Source organism: Asterias rubens, chromosome 13 (assembly GCF_902459465.1).
Source record: "Asterias rubens chromosome 13, eAstRub1.3, whole genome shotgun sequence".
Classification (NCBI taxonomy): domain Eukaryota; kingdom Metazoa; phylum Echinodermata; class Asteroidea; order Forcipulatida; family Asteriidae; genus Asterias; species Asterias rubens.
The window spans coordinates 11,595,245-11,612,982 of record NC_047074.1 but is presented as its reverse complement, the minus strand read 5'-3'; the positions used below and the strand labels follow the sequence as shown (position 1 = coordinate 11,612,982).

The 17,738-nt window shown below is 39.5% G+C and overlaps 1 protein-coding gene across 1 annotated transcript; it reads right to left on the bottom strand.

The window, feature by feature from the left end:
- Nucleotides 1-5,103: 5,103 nt before the first annotated feature.
- Nucleotides 5,104-17,101, bottom strand: LOC117298426 (protein Ycf2-like). The gene is made up of 7 exons (XM_033781684.1): nucleotides 16,339-17,101; nucleotides 13,437-13,691; nucleotides 10,939-11,154; nucleotides 10,183-10,428; nucleotides 8,851-8,990; nucleotides 7,450-7,658; nucleotides 5,104-6,353 (listed from the first exon to the last, which is right to left on the bottom strand). The coding sequence occupies exons 1-6, from the start codon at nucleotides 17,060-17,062 to the stop codon at nucleotides 7,455-7,457; spliced, it is 1,785 nt and encodes a 594-aa protein (XP_033637575.1). The 5' UTR covers nucleotides 17,063-17,101; the 3' UTR covers nucleotides 5,104-6,353; nucleotides 7,450-7,454.
- Between the last annotated feature and the right edge of the window lie 637 nt (nucleotides 17,102-17,738).

The window sequence follows — 17,738 nt, the reverse complement described above, 5'->3', positions numbered from 1 at the left end:
ATCTAGATAATATACTCAAGGTCGATATCGTTTGACTTGTTCAAAATACTGCTTTGCACTGTCACCCAAACTATATCACTTTAGGAGGCTTCACTCAGTATCATCTCTTTACGTATTTAAAGGCACTGCACACTTTTGGTAATCAAAATATAGACAAGCATTAACAAACTACTTGGTAATGAGTAAAGGAGAGCTGTTGATAGTATAAAACATTGTGAGAAACGACTCCCTCTGAAGTAAAAGTTTGTGAGAAAGAGGTTATTTCTCACTAAGTAATAAAATACTTCTGAGCAGAAGCCTTTTATTACAATCTAACAGCACACTAATTTGTACAACAAGGGTGTTTTTTTCGTTTAGAATTTTTTTTGACAATTTAACAAACGTGATCAGGGTCTTAAAGCGAGATCAACGATTTTTTTCAAAACCAGACTGTGACTCACTTGAGACTCCGACGCCTCCACGCTCATTCTCCTTTAAAGTTTCTAAAAAAAATCCACTTTCGATTGGTTTAACACCCCTATGACACCAGTCGTTTATCCATCGACATACTTCACCGGGGCCCAATTTCATGGTTCTGCTTACCGCCAAACTCTGTGCTTACGATCACCATTCATGTGTAAGTATGCCAGAAACCAAAACCGGTAAAAAGAAAAAAGGTTTTCTCGTAGTTTCGCGCATCATCTTAGTTCTAGAAGTGAAAGGAGTGAAATGTCATTTTAAGCCAAAAAATACACTATTGTCACATTCGTTATTTTTTTTATATATATTATTAATAATGAAAACACGAACTTTCGATATTTGAGCCGCTTCTCGCGAGTTTCCATTTTCGAATTGACGTCACTTCTTCTATTTTTGACGTTCATCAAGGAGCCACCACATCATAAGCAAAAACAACGTTTTTATCTCAATCTTAGGTGTCCCCCTAAAGATACCGTATACAAATTACTGGAACAAAAGAACATGAAGAAAACAGTTGGAAATTTCCCCCTTCGTGATACGAAGAAGTCAAAACCAGAACAAACAAAATTCAAACACGCAAATTAAATGTTACGCTTTGGGATAATATAAGAAGTTTTATTATTGCGATAAAGAACAAAATGCACTAAAATTGTAATAGTATTCATAACAACTGGCGTTTAATCAACGTCTTGATCAATAATTGTAAAAGACACATGATGATATTATGGCATAGCCATTGTGCAGAACAAAATTGTCACCAAGTATTGGTAAAGATATTGCGCCGTGTGTGCAAGTTCACAATGGATTGCATTATTATGCTGCCCCTGGTGTAGCCTTTGTCAAGCCGTCGCGGCTTGGTGAGCTCTCGTATGTGCCTCTATCTACAAAGCGTTGAGGAAGCTGTCAAAACCAAAAGGGCCTTGACAAAAGGCTACCCTTGATGACGAGCCACTCGACCTTAGCGCATGGTTTAAGTGTGTGGTAGCATAACAGGCTGCTGCTGTGTGTCTTTGAAGAAGGTAGAATAACAAACAATGACATCCATTCCATTCTAAAGATAATACTTTTTTCAAAACTAAAATCTTTAATGGCCCTTTCTACCCAAAGACACATGATCTAGGCCCAATTTTACAATTAATTCGCTAAGCTAAAACATACGGCCTGACATATTCTTTGCTAATATTAGCTTCTTAACGGGGCACCAGCCACAACAATACAAACTTGTAAAGTGTACTTGTGGCTGGTAACCAGTTCCTGCCAAGCGATACTATTCTGTGCTTAACATTTTTTTGTGCAAACAGGTTATATGAAATTGGCCATTGAATGTTCTGTTTTGAGAGTGTATTCCAAAATTAATGGATTTGCGTTTTGCCAATTTTTATAAAAATCATAAAGACAATTATCAAGCATTGAGAACAGCAGAGATAAGCAGGGAACCAGTAATACATTACAAAGTATTTCGGATGGTAACCCTTTTCTGCTCCGCAATAATTTGATTTGATTACCAAAACTATTTTGCTCAGCAGCTTTTCCGAAGCTTAGCCAAAAGCTGACCAGCCAGTGTGCTTTTTGCTTTGGTAATACAGTGGTTATAAAAAATAAAAGAAATTGCTTTTGGATGCCCTGTTAACAGAACACGTCATCTGCTGCTGTTTTCTGAAATTGGATAACATCCGCACAATGAGACATACAAAGCGACTACGTCGTGAAGCCATTACTCATTATCGTCTTTTGGTACATTAAACCACAAGAGGGCGCTATACATTCGGGTGGAAATTTACTTCAATTATTATTATTATTAGTTGTTATTTTTTTTTAACTAAAAAAAATAATTAGAAATTAATTCCATCGATTTCACCGTGATTCTCCCAGTCCGAAACCAGCCACTTCTTGTCAATTCGAGGTAAGTTATTTTTGATGGTCCCTTAAATTATTTCGTTAGTGGATTATTTTGTGGGTTGTATACCCAACCGATAGAACAGAATAAGAGCTTTCAGAGGGTTATCGACTAAGTAATTTCTTACTACATAAGCAAAAACATATTTCGTGGTTGTAATTTTTTGTTGGTGTTACCTTTAAGCAATTTCCTATTTGAAAAAGTGTCTGGTATGGGAGTGGGTTGTCTTGACAGTGTTTTTGTTGTGCAATGGTGCAGTGCGATATCGGGTTACACTACTCTCCTATCTAAAGCCTTGGTTTTAATTGACACAAATATAAATATTTGCAATAAATAAGTACAGTTCACAAAAATAAACACTGATTACTTTGTAAACTGCCGTATCGGTTTAAGTACAGTATGGCCGCAGGTTGTTTCGTTTTAACGAAATCCACACGCTTTTATAATATATAATTTTCACTTTTACAAAAAGAATAAATTAAAACATGTTTAGGGTATCTATAATTATGTCTCTTCATCACTCACTTTATAGTTTTAGTTTTCACCTCTACAACGACAACAAATTAAAACATTATTTTGGGTATCACTATATTATAGGCCTCACAAACGTTTATATTATTATTTAAATACTAATTATTGTACAATGTTCACTTCATGATAATCTATAAGAGCATACACTGTACCTTATAGGCCGCACCGAAGGTATTAGTAACTTGGCCACGGCTTTGGTCATTGGCTGAATAGCAACACTCGGTGACGAGCATGACTTAATTAAGACGCGGCCTAATCATGACGAGTTTAGAGTCGGTACGCGCATTCGATAATCTCGCGTTTGACGTAATGACTTTTCAACGCACCTGTTCAGAGGGGACCTGACTTATTTTGTTCATTTGCATAATATGGAAATTCAAGAAATATCTCAACTAATGACTTCGCTTCATTCGAGTTATTTTTGTAGGGAGTGTCTGTAAAGACTAGGCCACTGTGATGTATATAGCTGTATACTACTGCCAAAATGGAAACACCACAGTGATGAATCGGAAGCTAAAGTTAACATGCTAGAATACTCATCTTTCACATTCTTCACGGTGCGGCGAAGTGGTGCTGCTTTCTGCAAGATGTAAACTGAGAGAAAGATAACAGATCTTTTTATGAAGACGATCAGAGCATATCTGATAGAAACGTCGAGTTGAAACCAACAATTCTTTTCAGAACCACCCCAACTCATTAGAGATGGTCAGTGTTACCGCAAACCTTTCTATATCGTATTTCCACCATGCAAAGTTTCAAATCCTACCTAACAGATCCAGCCAGCATACGGTGGTCTATAGGACCCATGGTCATGGTTGATCACACTTGGTGATGCCTTCAAAGGAATAACTAACTGATTTAAATATCAAAAGAACTCATAGAGGGCCACATTCACAGTTGAGGTGAAGAATCTGATGTAATTCTGACTGCATTTTTCTCTAGCCTGTAAGTGAGCAATACCACCAACCGTCAGTTGGACTTAAAGTTTAAAGTACATTTTGCTCTATCTACAATTGCAAGCAGACAAAAATAGTATGGTTACCGCAATGAGCATCCACGCGTAAAACGTATTAAGATTCAAGGAACAAGACGGCTCATAGCGCAATATACATTTCTCAATAGACCTGCAGTTGGCCCAATTTCATAGAGCTGCTAAGCACAAAAAATTGCTTAGCATGAAGTTTCTTCCTTGATAAAAACAGGACTACCGACCCAATTTCCGTTTGTTAATCACGTGGAAATTTGGTTGGTAATCCTGTTTTTGTCAAGAAAGAAATGTTCATGCTAAGCAATTTTTGTGTGTGCTTAGCAGCTCTATGAAATTGGGCCCTTGCTGTACTGATGACGTCAATTTACAGCAGAATCGGGCAACCATTGCACAACTGTCGAAAAAGCATTACCCACAAACAACAACTAATGAGGTAAACAAGACGTCATCAGTACAGGGATATAATTAGATAGTTTTAAATTACATTTCCCAAATGATGGCTGGGTGACTCTACACTGATGTAATAAGTAATTACTAAGCTTATTAAATTTCGTGCAAGAAATATTCAAAGAAGCTGCGGAAAATAAAAATGTTATCACAACATCTGGCAAAAAGAAAAGAAAAAAAAGTCACACACAAATTACATGTAGACAGAAACACACAGAGACCGAAGACAAATCCATTTAAAGCTGGACATAAAATTATTTTGATAAAGCCCAAAATTGATCTGTTTTCCTCTAGGCTATACACTTTTCTTTTTGTTCACAAGTGTCCACCATTTTGTAGGTCTCGAATGTCACAACCTGATTTTATCTGGGTTGGCACAAGTTTGAACTTTTTGATAAATATTGCAACTTTTCTGTGAAACTTATGAATGACGTGTACATTTGGTTTTTGGTATATATGTATATAGGACATATGATTTTTTGTGACATGGGACATTTTTAACTGTTTACGTAAAGTAATGTATAGTTTTCGAGAAAGAAGTAATTTTCCACGAATTTGATTTCGAGACCTCAGAATTAGATTTGGAGGTCTCGAAATCGAGCATCTAACTTCGTGTGACAAGGGTGCTTTTACTTTCACTGTTATCTGGCAACTTCGACGACCAATTGAGTTCAAATGTTCACAGGTTTGTTATTTTATGCATTATGTTGAGATACACCAAGTGAGAAGACTGGTCTTTGACAATTACCAATAGTGTCCAGTGCCTTTAACAGATATATTGAAGTATCGTGTACTACGGGATACCAAACAAAGATGGCCGCTACTTGGCTCGGCATTTTAACACTGATTCAACAATTGTTTTCTTGCCGAGATTGCTTCTTCTTATTATTAACCATCTCCTAAATCGACATTCAAAGACTAGGCCTACCCTTTATTTAAAGGTGATAAGCGGTGCAATTATAATACTCAAGGCTGTGACATAAAAGGGTTGTATTATAAACAACATACACAACGGACAAAATCGTCACAATTATCTATAAACATCTGAATAAATATGGCAAGATTTCCACCAAAATATGAATACATCCTTAACAACATCTTGCTTAATATAATAATATTAATATAGGAGAATCTTTAAGACTGAAATCACATGAAACCTTAATTTAAAACTCGCAGAGTAAAATAAATGTATCAATATTGCACATCCAACGAACCTTTGGTATTATTATAAATACTGTTACATGAATGAAAGAGAAAATCAAGTCACCAACAATTTGTACTTCATTGATGAGTTAAAAACTTACCCAATTGCGAATTACAGTTCAATTAGGAACGCAGCCCCTTCCAACTCCCCGCCCAAGAATGCTGTCAATTCCCCGTTCACAAATTTCAAAATGTTACAAGCTTGAGGGCGCTATTTGTCTGGTATTATAAAGACCACCCATTTGTCTGCATTCCTTAACCAAATTCCACATTGTTTTATTTTATTCATAAGGCTTATGATATAATCATGGAATGCTTCTTTCAAATCTATTATTACAAATTCACATTTTTCGGTAAAATGTGACCTGTTGATTGCACCGTTTTGAATTTATATATTATTATTTAGTTTTCTCTCTCTCAAACAATTATTCACAAAGCACACTAACAATAGCCATTAACCACACCCAGTGTCACATGCAAATATGCTTAGAGCATTCAACATGTTATAAGAATGTCATCGACCCGATGAAGTCATAAATCTGATGACGTCGCCGTCACCCAAGCAAGGCCCCAGTTTCTTCTCTGGAAGGCTGAACATCGAAACGAATATATTTTGTTTGTCATGAAATATAAAATATGGGAAAACATTTTAGAAAGTTTAACTATATACCAATATAAGAACGTTGCTAATAGTGGTCATTGTGTTACTTTTCCTTCGATGTGAAAGCTGCAAATGACGCCACAACCTTGCTGTGGTAGAGATGTTGGTAGAAACGTCAAGCGTTTCTTCTGGGTGATATGAGCCGGCTATAAGTTTAATGTTTGCATCTGAAATATTAACAAAACAAAATTTCAAGTGTTGTATGTTGATATTAATTGAAACACACAATACATTATAAATCTTCCAGGATTTTTCGATGTGTTTTCGGCAGACAATATGTTTTCCATCAACAATAAAATACAGACTAAGATAGAATTTTGTAACGCAAAGAGAGATTTAAAGACACTGGCCACACATTTTGCAATCAGTACTTGGTGTTTCCTAACTCGCAACACATGCATTAAATTAGCAAATCTGTGAACATTTTGACTCAATTGGTCATCAAAGTTGTAAGAGAATAATGAAAGAAAACACACCCTTGTTGCACGAATCGTTGTGTGCTTTGAGATGCCTAAAAAAAGGTTCAGGACTGAAGTCTTTCATTAGATTCCGATACTTGAGTGAGAAATAACTTCTTTCTCAAAAAATACGTTACTTCGTAGAGGATGCCGTTTCTCAAAACTTTGTAAAACTATCAACAGCTCTCCGTTGCTGGTTACCAAGTAAGTTTTTATGCTAACAATTATTTTGAGTACGTATTAAGAATTCAATCCATGGCAGTGAAGACAAGTCCACTAAGCATTGAAATATTTATTCCCGAGCAATGCCCGACCTACCCAAGGTAATAAACTTATTATCTTCAAGTACGCGCTAATCCACCAATCAGATTGGCAGAATGGAGTGGTGATAAAAACCTACATTGCACGCCAAATATCACTACCATGCGTCTTGTGTGTTCTATGTCACGCGCCAAGTTTGATGAAGATAAATACGTTATCACACGCGCGCTCGTGGAAATACGGAAAATATAGCGCATCTGCCTCCCATATCCAACTCGGCCTTCGGCCTCGTTGGATATGGGACGCAGAAGCGCTATATTTTTCTAACCACAAGTAGTCTCCCGATTTCAGAAATCTACTCTGTGGCAGTATGGTAAACAGCAAGACAAAAAGTCTCAAGAACAAATCTACACAGTAAAGTATCTATACATGGTGTTACGGCAAACTGAATTTATATAGATGTCCACTTAATTTTCAAAAGCGTAGGGCCTACAACACCTTTAAAAACAAAAGAAACAAAATTGAAATCATGTAAAATAAAAACCTTTATTAAACCTCCACGAGGAACTCGAGCAAGCAGGGATCTCCGCATACAGACGGCGAGTCCGGAACGTGGATTCTGTTGTTTCTCGCCACCAGCCAGAAATATTTAGCTCGTTGTTTGCAGTCGGTGTCTTTCGATGGACACCGAGACAGAATTTCAGCTTTAAAGAGCTCGTCGCAGAGCTTTGCATCTACGTCGTAGTAACTTCCCTGTACAAAACAAACGTAAAACAAATGAAATATTAAGGCCATTCTTGGGCAGTGTTATTTATGTAAGCCATTTGCGAGTTAGATTTGAATGATGTCTAGTACAATGACTTTCTTAGTCACAATGTACCGCTTACATTTTAATTCCGTACACTATAGAGAAAGCTGCTTTGTCAAATGGGTAGGGCCAACATTTGTTTACCAACCTCCAGATGAGCAGCCCCTCGTGCCATTGTGCGATACACATCAATTCAGAATTGTGTATGGGTGTTCATTGTCTCTTATATATAGGCAAAAGTTTGCCCCTAATCATGGGACATAGTAAATGTCTCGATAGTCCAAGGAACTCAAATTTAAGTGGTAATGAGTGATCAAGCACGTCATTACTAGACAATATTCAAATCTAACACCGTCCGTAATCACCTTTTCCCTTACATTCATTTGACATGGAGCATCGAGTCAAGTATGCAACTTGCAAGTACGTTTGCCCTCTGTACATGACACATAGAGTGCACTGCAAGCAGAAAATCGGAAGTAAAGCTGTTTGATTGGTCCAAGGTGATGTTTGTCAGCTGCACATCACCCTGACTAAGAACCCTGACTAATCAAGGCCAAACATGGAACGCTTACCTTTATGCACGTGTATCCAATGAAATCATTTTATCCATTTGAAATACCTGGCTTTATCACTGCGAATAAAGGCAGGGGACCAGTCTAGGTTTACACTGGGTGCGTTCGATTAGCTTCCCTTGGTCTGCCCCGGTACTTTCGAATTGCTTTGAAGACATTCCAGGGGCTCACCCGGGTCAGCCCCAAGTGTCCTGCTTGTGGAATGGGTCACTTTGGGCTGGCCCTAGGTGCATGGCGTCACCACGAGAGGGTGTATGATCGTTCGATTAGCTCTTGTAAGGGGCTCACCGAATGATCACCGCGGGGTCGACCCAGTGAAGCTAATCGAACGCACCCACTGATGGCCTCGCAGTGAAGGGCTGTTTGGGTCTTGTGACGTTTCATGTAAGTCATTCTATATTGTGGCCTTTTTCGAATACACGGCTTCCATTATTAATACCCAGAGTGGGCCAGATTGGGCTTCGGCTTTTGGTTTGGCTTCAGGCTACGTTCTCTCTCTGAAGGTCTGAGCCCGTACGCAAAGCCGTGGTTTCGAAAAGATCCTATACGTTTGAATACAACTTACACATGTATAGCACAGTTGGTGGCGGTTACACGCCCCAGTAAATAGATCCTTATATCCGTCCGCCCCAAGATCGGCGTAGTTGTTAACTATGTTACAGTCGTCGATAAAGTATTGCAGGGATGGGCACTCTTCACCTTCATCTGCAAACAAGAACAGAAAAGAAAAATAGATTAACAAGAAAAACATTCAAATGTGTATGAGGGAAACTCTATAGACAAACCAATCAACCTTTGAAACAAAACGACTCGATCGGATGGTTTTGAACATTTAAGATCGTCGTCACTTACCGAAAAAAACCCAACAATAATTGTTGAGAATAAATAACTAAAAAAGAAGAAGTTGAAAACCTCTATGAACCACTGATGTGTAGTTTTTCCCCACATAACTCGGGAACGTACTGAGTATACAGTTCTAGAATACATCGGCGTAAAGGTAAAACAAAAATAAATACACTGATGTATGGTCCTCTTCGTGTAACACAAGTTCATGCAACCTTTTTAAAACAAGGTCGTTCCACACATCTCATCATTATGGAAGCCATGTTATAAAGTACACATGAAAACTCCGCAGAAAATATCGCCTGCCTATGGCCAGAGAGATGAGCGAGAGATGGAGACAGAGCCAATAATTGATGTAATAATCAGTACAGCAGTCCTCGAAGAACTCATCTGTTCATCCTTGATCATCTTTTCCCCATCAACCCCGTAAGGAGGACCACCTGCCGTCTCCTCATTATACTACTTTCAATCTTTCCAGACATTGCGAGAAGATGTCTCGCGTCTTTTTAAAGGCACGGGACACCTCTGTTAATAATGTCAACAATCAGTACTTACTCCGTGTATCCTTAAACTTATTGCATAAAATATAAAACCTGTGAACATTTGGGAATAATAAACGAAAAAATTCCCTTGTTGCACAGCTTGGTGTGCTTTCATAATGCATATTAATAAAATACTTAAGCTGAAGTCTTGTATACTTATTCGAATGATAAATTACCTCTGTCTCGAAAACAACATTACTTCATAGGGAGCCGTTTCTTACAATGTTGTAGACTATAAACAGCTCTCCATTGCTCGTTACCCAGGTAAGTTGTTTGCTTACAACTATTTTGATAAATTACCAATAATGTCAAGTGCCTTTAAACCTCGTACTTGCCTCGAACTCTCGGAAGGAGATACCATTAACGTGAGTCACGTGTGTGACTTCAGCATGATTTTGACTGCCGACGCTTTTAGTTTTGTCTGTTTTCACTAGTTTTGTTTACTAAATTTGTTATTGCGCCTCTTAAATTGTCAACAAAGTCACATCATCTCAGAAATATAATTTGCTCACCTAAATCAAACACTGAACCCTCTGACGTCTCATCCACACTCTCCTCCTCTTCGGCTACGCTAGTCTCCAAGCTCGTGCCGTCTAACTCTTCACCCTCGTAGTCTCCTGCTTCAGCTTCCTCCAACGAGTCACCGGTCTCTAACAACTCCTTCTCCTCATCCTCCAGCTCTAGCATGATGTCATCGGCGATGTTTTCGATGACCTTGTCGATCTCTTGATCCACTAATTCTAACAGGTCGTCGTACACTGTGGTCGAGATAAAGGGGGCAGAAAAGTGGCGGAAATAGGATTTAAATGTTTTGATAACTTGTGTGGATCAAGTTTCTAGCCACGGCATTTGAATCCCTACTTATCGTGAACGAATATGTATGTAATTCAATTTACCTATTTAAGTTTCAGCTTTGTAAGTCGTCAAGTGTTTGAGAAAAATACAGTACGTTTGGTAAAGAAACCGATTATTACAAAATTATATTAAGCAAGGCAGTAAAATTTGTATAAAATTCATAGAACTGCTTAGGCACGCAAATATGAATAAGGTTGACACCCAGAATACAATGTAACAGTTTGTCCTAAATCCTGCCAAATTTTGCTTAGCAGAACAGTTTTCAGCAACACGTTTGCTTCTTATCTCGTTGAAATTCTTACCATATAGGGCCAAGTTTGTAAACCTTTCCCAGTTGACAAACACAAAACAAACAAAATCAAATTCTGTAAACTATTCTATAAACAAACCAAACTTCTCCTTAGCAAACACACCTTCTTCTTCTTTCTCCCGAGCGTCATATTCAATTTCCTCATCAACCATTCCTGCATCCAGAATAGACTCCTCCTCCTCCTCCTCCTCCTCCTCCTCCAACTCCCCTGCATAACTAGGTGCGTAATCCTCTTCCTGGCCTACATCATCTTCAGTCAGTTTACCGATGATATCCTGCAGCAGTTGCTCCGCTAACAGTTTCTTCTCGTCATTATCCTCTGAGGAATGGAAAAGGGAGACAGAGAGAGATGGAGGGGGGGGGTATAAGAAGCAGGTTTTACTTCAAGAAAGTGACATGATGAAATACTCTGACCCATTTCCTTATACCTGTCACGGAGTTGCCGCTAATCGCCGCTAAGTAACGTTGTTGATGGACGATAGTTTATACCCCAAGCGGACATTAAAGGCACTTGACACAGTTAATAGTTACTCATAATAAGTGTTAGCCTAAACAAATTACTTGGTGACGAGCATTGAAAAGCTGTTGATGGTACAAAACATTGTGAGAAACGGCTCCCTTTGAAGTAGCGTAGTTTTTGAGAGAGAGTTAACTTCTCACCCAAATAATAAAATACATCAGCTGAAGCCTTTTATTATGCACCAGGAAGCACACAAAGTAATGCAACACGGGTGCTTTTCGTTCATGTTCTCTTGCTACTTCGATGACCCGATGAGCAATTTTTTTTTAATTATGTGTACGTTGGGATACATTCAGTGTGCATACTGGTCTTTTCGATTTTGTTAACAAACGTGTCTCGACTGTGCCTTTAATAATGGCATGTCGGTGTATTTAGCTATACACAGTGGCGTGTTTAAGTGCGGAGCAGAGCAAGAGACGTGCTCCCCGGGTGTGCACACATTTTTCCCGTGGGGGTTTCTGACTGAGACGGGGTTTCGCAAAATATCTAAAGCCGAGAAGTAATCTGACAACCACACGTACTAATCCTTATGTTTCAATCAAATGGGATAGAATAAGCTGCCGTAATAATGCATTTAACAAAACCCTTGGGGTAAATTGTTGTTTTCGGGGACTTGTGAAAACGGGATTCATTTAGAAAGACCTGGGGTGGATTTCACAAAGAGTTAGGACGAGTTACTAGTCCTAACTTAGGACTAGCTGTACGTTTTTGATATCTCTTAGGAATGGTCCTAAGTTAGGACCAGTCCTAACTCTTTGTGAAATCGACCCCTGGTTATGATATAAGGGAACTTTTTATGAAAGCTTATATTATGACATTGTCACAGCTAGCCGAAGAAGTTCGTCCATTATATTCTGCATGTGAGCGTTTTTTTTCCCGCTCTGCGCACTCAATGTACTGGCGCGCTATCCGGGAGCATTCTTACACAGCTTGCGAGGATACCACAAACACTCGGTAGAGCTCTCGATAGAACAACCCATGAAAGTCACCGGGCTTAAAGGCTGGCAGCAGCAACATCTTTAAAGAATGTGTCTTTCCAGCGATCGGGTCCAAGTTTATGATTCAGACATTTTACTAGGCGCAAGGCAACGGAGCTCCCCGAAAGGGATCCCAGCCAAACTACAACATTCAAAAGTGGTTTTCTGATTATGTTTGATTAGCAGAAAAAATATTAAAGACAAGTTCTGTGATAAGTTCTGTGACATTTTGTCCGCGAAGTACACACTTATTTCCAAAGATGCCAGGGTTTTGTTACGGTATCCTATTCTATGACGAGTTTATCGGTCATGATTGTACATACAATTTGGTTTGTGGGATTATCAATAATATTATATGTAGCATATGCGTTGCAGTATCCAGTCATCATTACTAGAAACAAGTGACTCAGTACAAACAAAGTATCAGCATTGACTCTAATTCCAAGAAACTTCAATAAACCACCCCCACACTTTATATGGCACTAAACTATACACGCTCATTGGTCCTTACAATTCACAACTCCATCCCCGCGCATGTCTCCCCCAGCTATTTTTTAAACCTCTTGCTCCACAGGCATTGCTTTTTATCCCCGCACGCCGGCTCTACAGTCTATAAATTGAAAAGACACGTCCCATACACATCCTTTCTCCATTGATCCTTGAGTGCTACACTATTTCTTTTGCAGGCAGATGAGAAAGAAAGAACACGCAGAATTGACAGAAATTTCTAGAAAGGACACCGAGCGCGCCGTATCTATTACAATGTCAGTGTTCAAACGGTGTTTACTTCTATTTTATACTGAAATGCAACACTAGGACCGCTTCCGTGTGTATTTGCTTAGCGTTGATTGTGCATATTTGTGCCGGCGCACGTTTGTCTCGTCTTGCCCCGAACATCCGGACATGCTAAAAGTACCCAAATGAAGATACAGTGGTTAAGGAAGTTCAAATTGTTGTTAACAGTAAAACATACAATGACGCTATAAAGCAAACTGATTTTGTACAACAATATACAAACTTAAATCATAGCTGATTTTGAGCAGGTGCAACCAGCAGCACCCGAAGCCCTATACAGATCGTCATCATTTACTTTATAAGTCCTACCTTCATATCCTTGCTCAGCGAGATCCAAGATCTCAGCAGCCTCCTCAAGTAGCTCTTCACCTTCCTCCTCCTCCTCCTCCTCCTCTTCGTCGAAGGACTCTCCCGTGTAATCTATGGAGATACCCTCGGAATAGTCCGCGTAGGCTGACTCCATTCCCTCGTCCACGTCCCTGGGGAAAGTGTCATCTTGCCCCATCACGTCATCGATGTCGCTAGGCTCTGCCGCTTCGTCGGGATAGAAGTACTCGAAAGGATCTTTAGAAAACATAGGAGTAGAATACGAGACTATTAGACCATTCTGTTAGATTATGATAAATAGTTAATTATTTGAAAATTCAAAGTATACAGCGCATTCAGAAGTTTAAATTGCGTCTAAATTTACATTGAATCAATTAAAAAATCAGTAGAAGTTGTCAATAACAAATTAAAAGAATACAAACCAATCAAGGAAAAAACTTTAAATGTATTGCAAACCTTGTGCTGTGCCTTTAAAACAAATTGAGGATGTTTTATTCCCTTTAAAGGCATTGGACATGTTTGGTAATTGTCAAAGAAACGTATTCTCATTTGGTGTACTCTTACTTTATGCATAACGACACAAACCTGGGATAAAAAAAATTGTGTACTTTGAGAAATTACTTCTTTATCAAAAACTAATTTACCTCAGAGGGAGCCAGTTCTCACAATGTTTTGTATTACCAATAGCTTTCCATTGCTCATAACCAAAGTAAGTTTTATGGTAACAATAGTTTTATGGTAACAATAACCGTATAGTAATTACCAAAACGCTCTTCGTTGCTTGTTACCAAGGAAATTGTTATGATTATTTTGAGCCATTACCAATAGTGTGCAGTGCCTTTCAACGATTTTTTTGTTATAACCCATCAACAAACGCGATACCTCAAGCCGTGTGTTTTTTAATCAGGTTAATGTATTCCCGCGTTTTCTTCCCCCGCGGGACGGCAGGCAAGTCTTGTTGAAGATGGGGGAAGGACGCATAGGGGTGAGGGGGGGGGGGGGGGGAGAAAGAACACACAAAATACTGATTGAGGCAAAACATCTGGCTGCGGCTGCCCCTAGATCACCATGTTATCATGCATTGAAGTGGGGGATGTCCTTAGCAACACAGTCAGAGTCGCATTTAACCAACTCAGACCCGGCCTTTAGACTGAAGTGCCTGTGGGGAACGCATGGTTATCATTATAACCAGTGTCTGATTGAGTGGATACGGCTGCCCCCAGATCACCATGTTAACATGCGCTGAATTGGAATCTGTCCTTAACAACACCCACAGCAACAGTCAAAGTCGCATTAAACTAACTCAGACCCGGCCTTTAGATTCAAGTGCCACTAGGGAACGCATAGGAACCATTTCAACCAGTGTCTGTTTAAGTGGCTACGGCTGCCACTGGATCACCATGTTAACATGCGTTTGACTTGATGTTGTCCTTAGCAACACCCACAGCCACAGTCACAGTCGTATTGACCTAACTCACACCTGACCTTTAGATTCCAGTGCAACTTGGAAACGCATGGGAATCATTTCAACCAGTGTCTGATTTAGCGGCTACGGCTGCCTCTACATCATCAGTGGAGGCTGTCCTTAGCAACATTCACAGCCACAGCCACATCCGCATTCAAGTGCAGCTGGGGAACGCATGGGATTCATTTCAACCCGTGTCTGATCATTTCGCGGCTATGGCTGCCTGTAGACCCAAATGTTACCATGCGTTGGTGTGGAGGCTGTCCTTGACAACAGCCACAGCAAAGCAACAGCCACAAACACAGCCAAAGCCGTATTATTCTAATTCAGACATGGCCTTTAGATTCAAGTGCCTCTGGGAACGCGCGGGAATCAATTGAACTGAATGTTTACCCCCGACGTGTACTGTCTAATAAGTTATCCTCACCCCATCCGTTCGCTTTGCTGAAAGGGTCGCCTGATTGATTCGCTATGACGTCACGAACATCCGAGTTGACGAAAACAAAGATGTGTGGAAAGATAACCCAGGTTCAAAATCAAGGTTTCAATTTCTCATTTCTTATTGATAAGTCCTTTTTCTCATCGAGGAAAATATTGTGTAGGATACTAGCTGTGTACGTCCGAATGAAACAGGGCCAAATTTCATGGAGCTGCTTAGGAAAAAAACATTGCTTAACAATTACCTGCTAAGCATAAATGTGTAGGATACTAGTTGTGTACATCCGAACGAAAGAGGGCCAAATTGTTTTACTTAACAATTATCTGCTAAGCAGAAATGATCATGATACAAATTTTAAATGGTTCATAAGACATGGTCGTTTGGCTGGTAACCTTATTCTGGTAAGCACTTGTTGCGCTTAGCTGCGTTTTTTTTTTTCACTGGGCCCTGGTTTTTACTGCCAATATAGCTCATACTTCTTAATGTCCCTACTTCCATGTTGATGTTTCTACTAGAATAAAATCCTTTCCCACATCCAACTAAAACTTAGAGCAACGTCACACGAGGCAATTTACCGACAACCAGTCTTTTTTAGGCGATCTCCGAGAAGAAAAAAACAAACACCCTCGATGTTCATCTATTTTTTGTGTGATATCAAAGTAAAGTGTTTAGACACCGTTTCGTTTTGATGTTCTACAAAGGTAGCCCTCTAGCAAAGCATGTAATTTATTTGTTATATATTTACTAATTAAATTCTTTGGACAACACAAATTGTCATCACATAAGATGTGTCCTACCGGACCTTGCTAAATTAAAAGAGTAAAAAATTTTACACACATAAATTTAAAACTGCAGTGAAAAGCAAAACAAAAAAAGGCGACTAAAATATGTACTAAAATTATATTATTATTATGCAACAACAGCTGGTTGTCTCCAAGTTGCCTCGTGTGAAAAGAAGGCCCTTTGATGTTGAACCTTACCTTCTTCATCTCTAAACTCCTTCTCCTCTTCCTCTTGTAGCAACCACTTCAGTTGATCCTCAGCATCTTTTTGTAGCTCCTCCTCAGCCCATATATCCTCCAGGATGTTATCCACGGCGATGTATTCCATCTCTTCTTCAACGACGTCCAAGATGTCTTCCTCTTCCTTCTCCAGGGCGTCTCTGAGCGCCTCATCCTCCTCGATCTCCTCCTCCTGCTCTGCGATCATAAGAAGCTCCTCGTAATCATAGTTATGCAGCATGTCTTCAAGACGCTCTTGCTCCTCTGTAAGCTTCTGCCCGGCGTACCTCTCGTCTTCCCCCATCCACGGGAAGTCGTCAATTTCATTGTCAACTTCTTCAACCGAAACCTTGTCCGGCTGTCTTAAATTGTCAGCGAAATCTAGAGCCGGGTATATCTCATTTGCATCAGGGTAGAGGATGTCAGTTTGGTCGTCATTATCCCCGTAAAAAGCACCGTCGTCGAGCTGTAATTCCCCGCCGTCATTCCAGTCGTTTTCTCTACCGCGTCCGTATTCCTCCAGGAAATCTAGCGCCTGAAGGAGCTCCTTCCTCCTGGGGAAGTCCTTACTAGTCTCTTCTCCGGACGTGATGGACGGGAACGAGACAATTCTCTGAGCTTCTGACGCTGATGGAATCGTGACGAGAACGAATAGAAAGGCTGGTATTGCGGCTAGAAGAAAGCGAGGTGCTGTCAATTCCATGATTGCAGAATTCTACAGGCGATCCCTGGCTTTATCCAATCTGGAAAAATTAAAAATAGCATCAAATTAAACTCAAGGACATAAGTCAACTGCAGCGATTCTCAAAAGAACGAGGCAGCGGCATTCTCACAATACCATAACCAAGCACGGTATGAGCATGTTTATTTGGTAAGAGTAATGACTTAGAATACAAGAGATCCGAACTCAGCGAAACTTGTATGTGACTGTAGTATTGAAGCAAAGGATTGTGGGATACAAAACTGGTGTATAGACGGCCAAAGGGGTAAAACTATGAAGAACAAAAAAGGCAAACAATCTCCTACGGGAAATCCCGTAGGTCGGCGTTTGTACACAGTTTTGTTTTTATTATCCATATGTTGAGATACAGCAAGTTAGAAGACTGGTCTATGACAATTGCCAATAGTGTCCAGTGTCTTTAAAATTTGGTCCTGCTGCTAAAACATTGTATCTAACAGATTTAGTTTTAAAGTTTGTATTGTCTAGTTCTTGGTCTTTTTGTTGTCCCTTTCGTTTGTCTCCTGTCTTAGGTTTTCTTGTTAATGTCCTTTAGGCTTTTTTGTTTGATTTTGTTGGAATTTTTTTCTCTGACGTGTTGTCTTTGTATGTTCTTTGTTGTGAACAGAAAACAAATCATTATTACTAATAAAAACATTGT

Excerpts from the sequence above, each read along its gene's own strand:
- LOC117298426 (XM_033781684.1), bottom strand. The coding sequence starts at position 17,062 with ATGGAATTGACAGCACCTCGCTTTCTTCTAGCCGCAATACCAGCCTTT. Across the intron at positions 10,429-10,938 it reads TCGGGAGAAAGAAGAAGAAG|TGTACGACGACCTGTTAGAA; the intron begins GTGTGTTTGCTA and ends TCTCGACCACAG. Across the intron at positions 7,659-8,850 it reads ACCAACTGTGCTATACATGT|GGAAGTTACTACGACGTAGA; the intron begins GTAAGTTGTATT and ends TGTTTTGTACAG.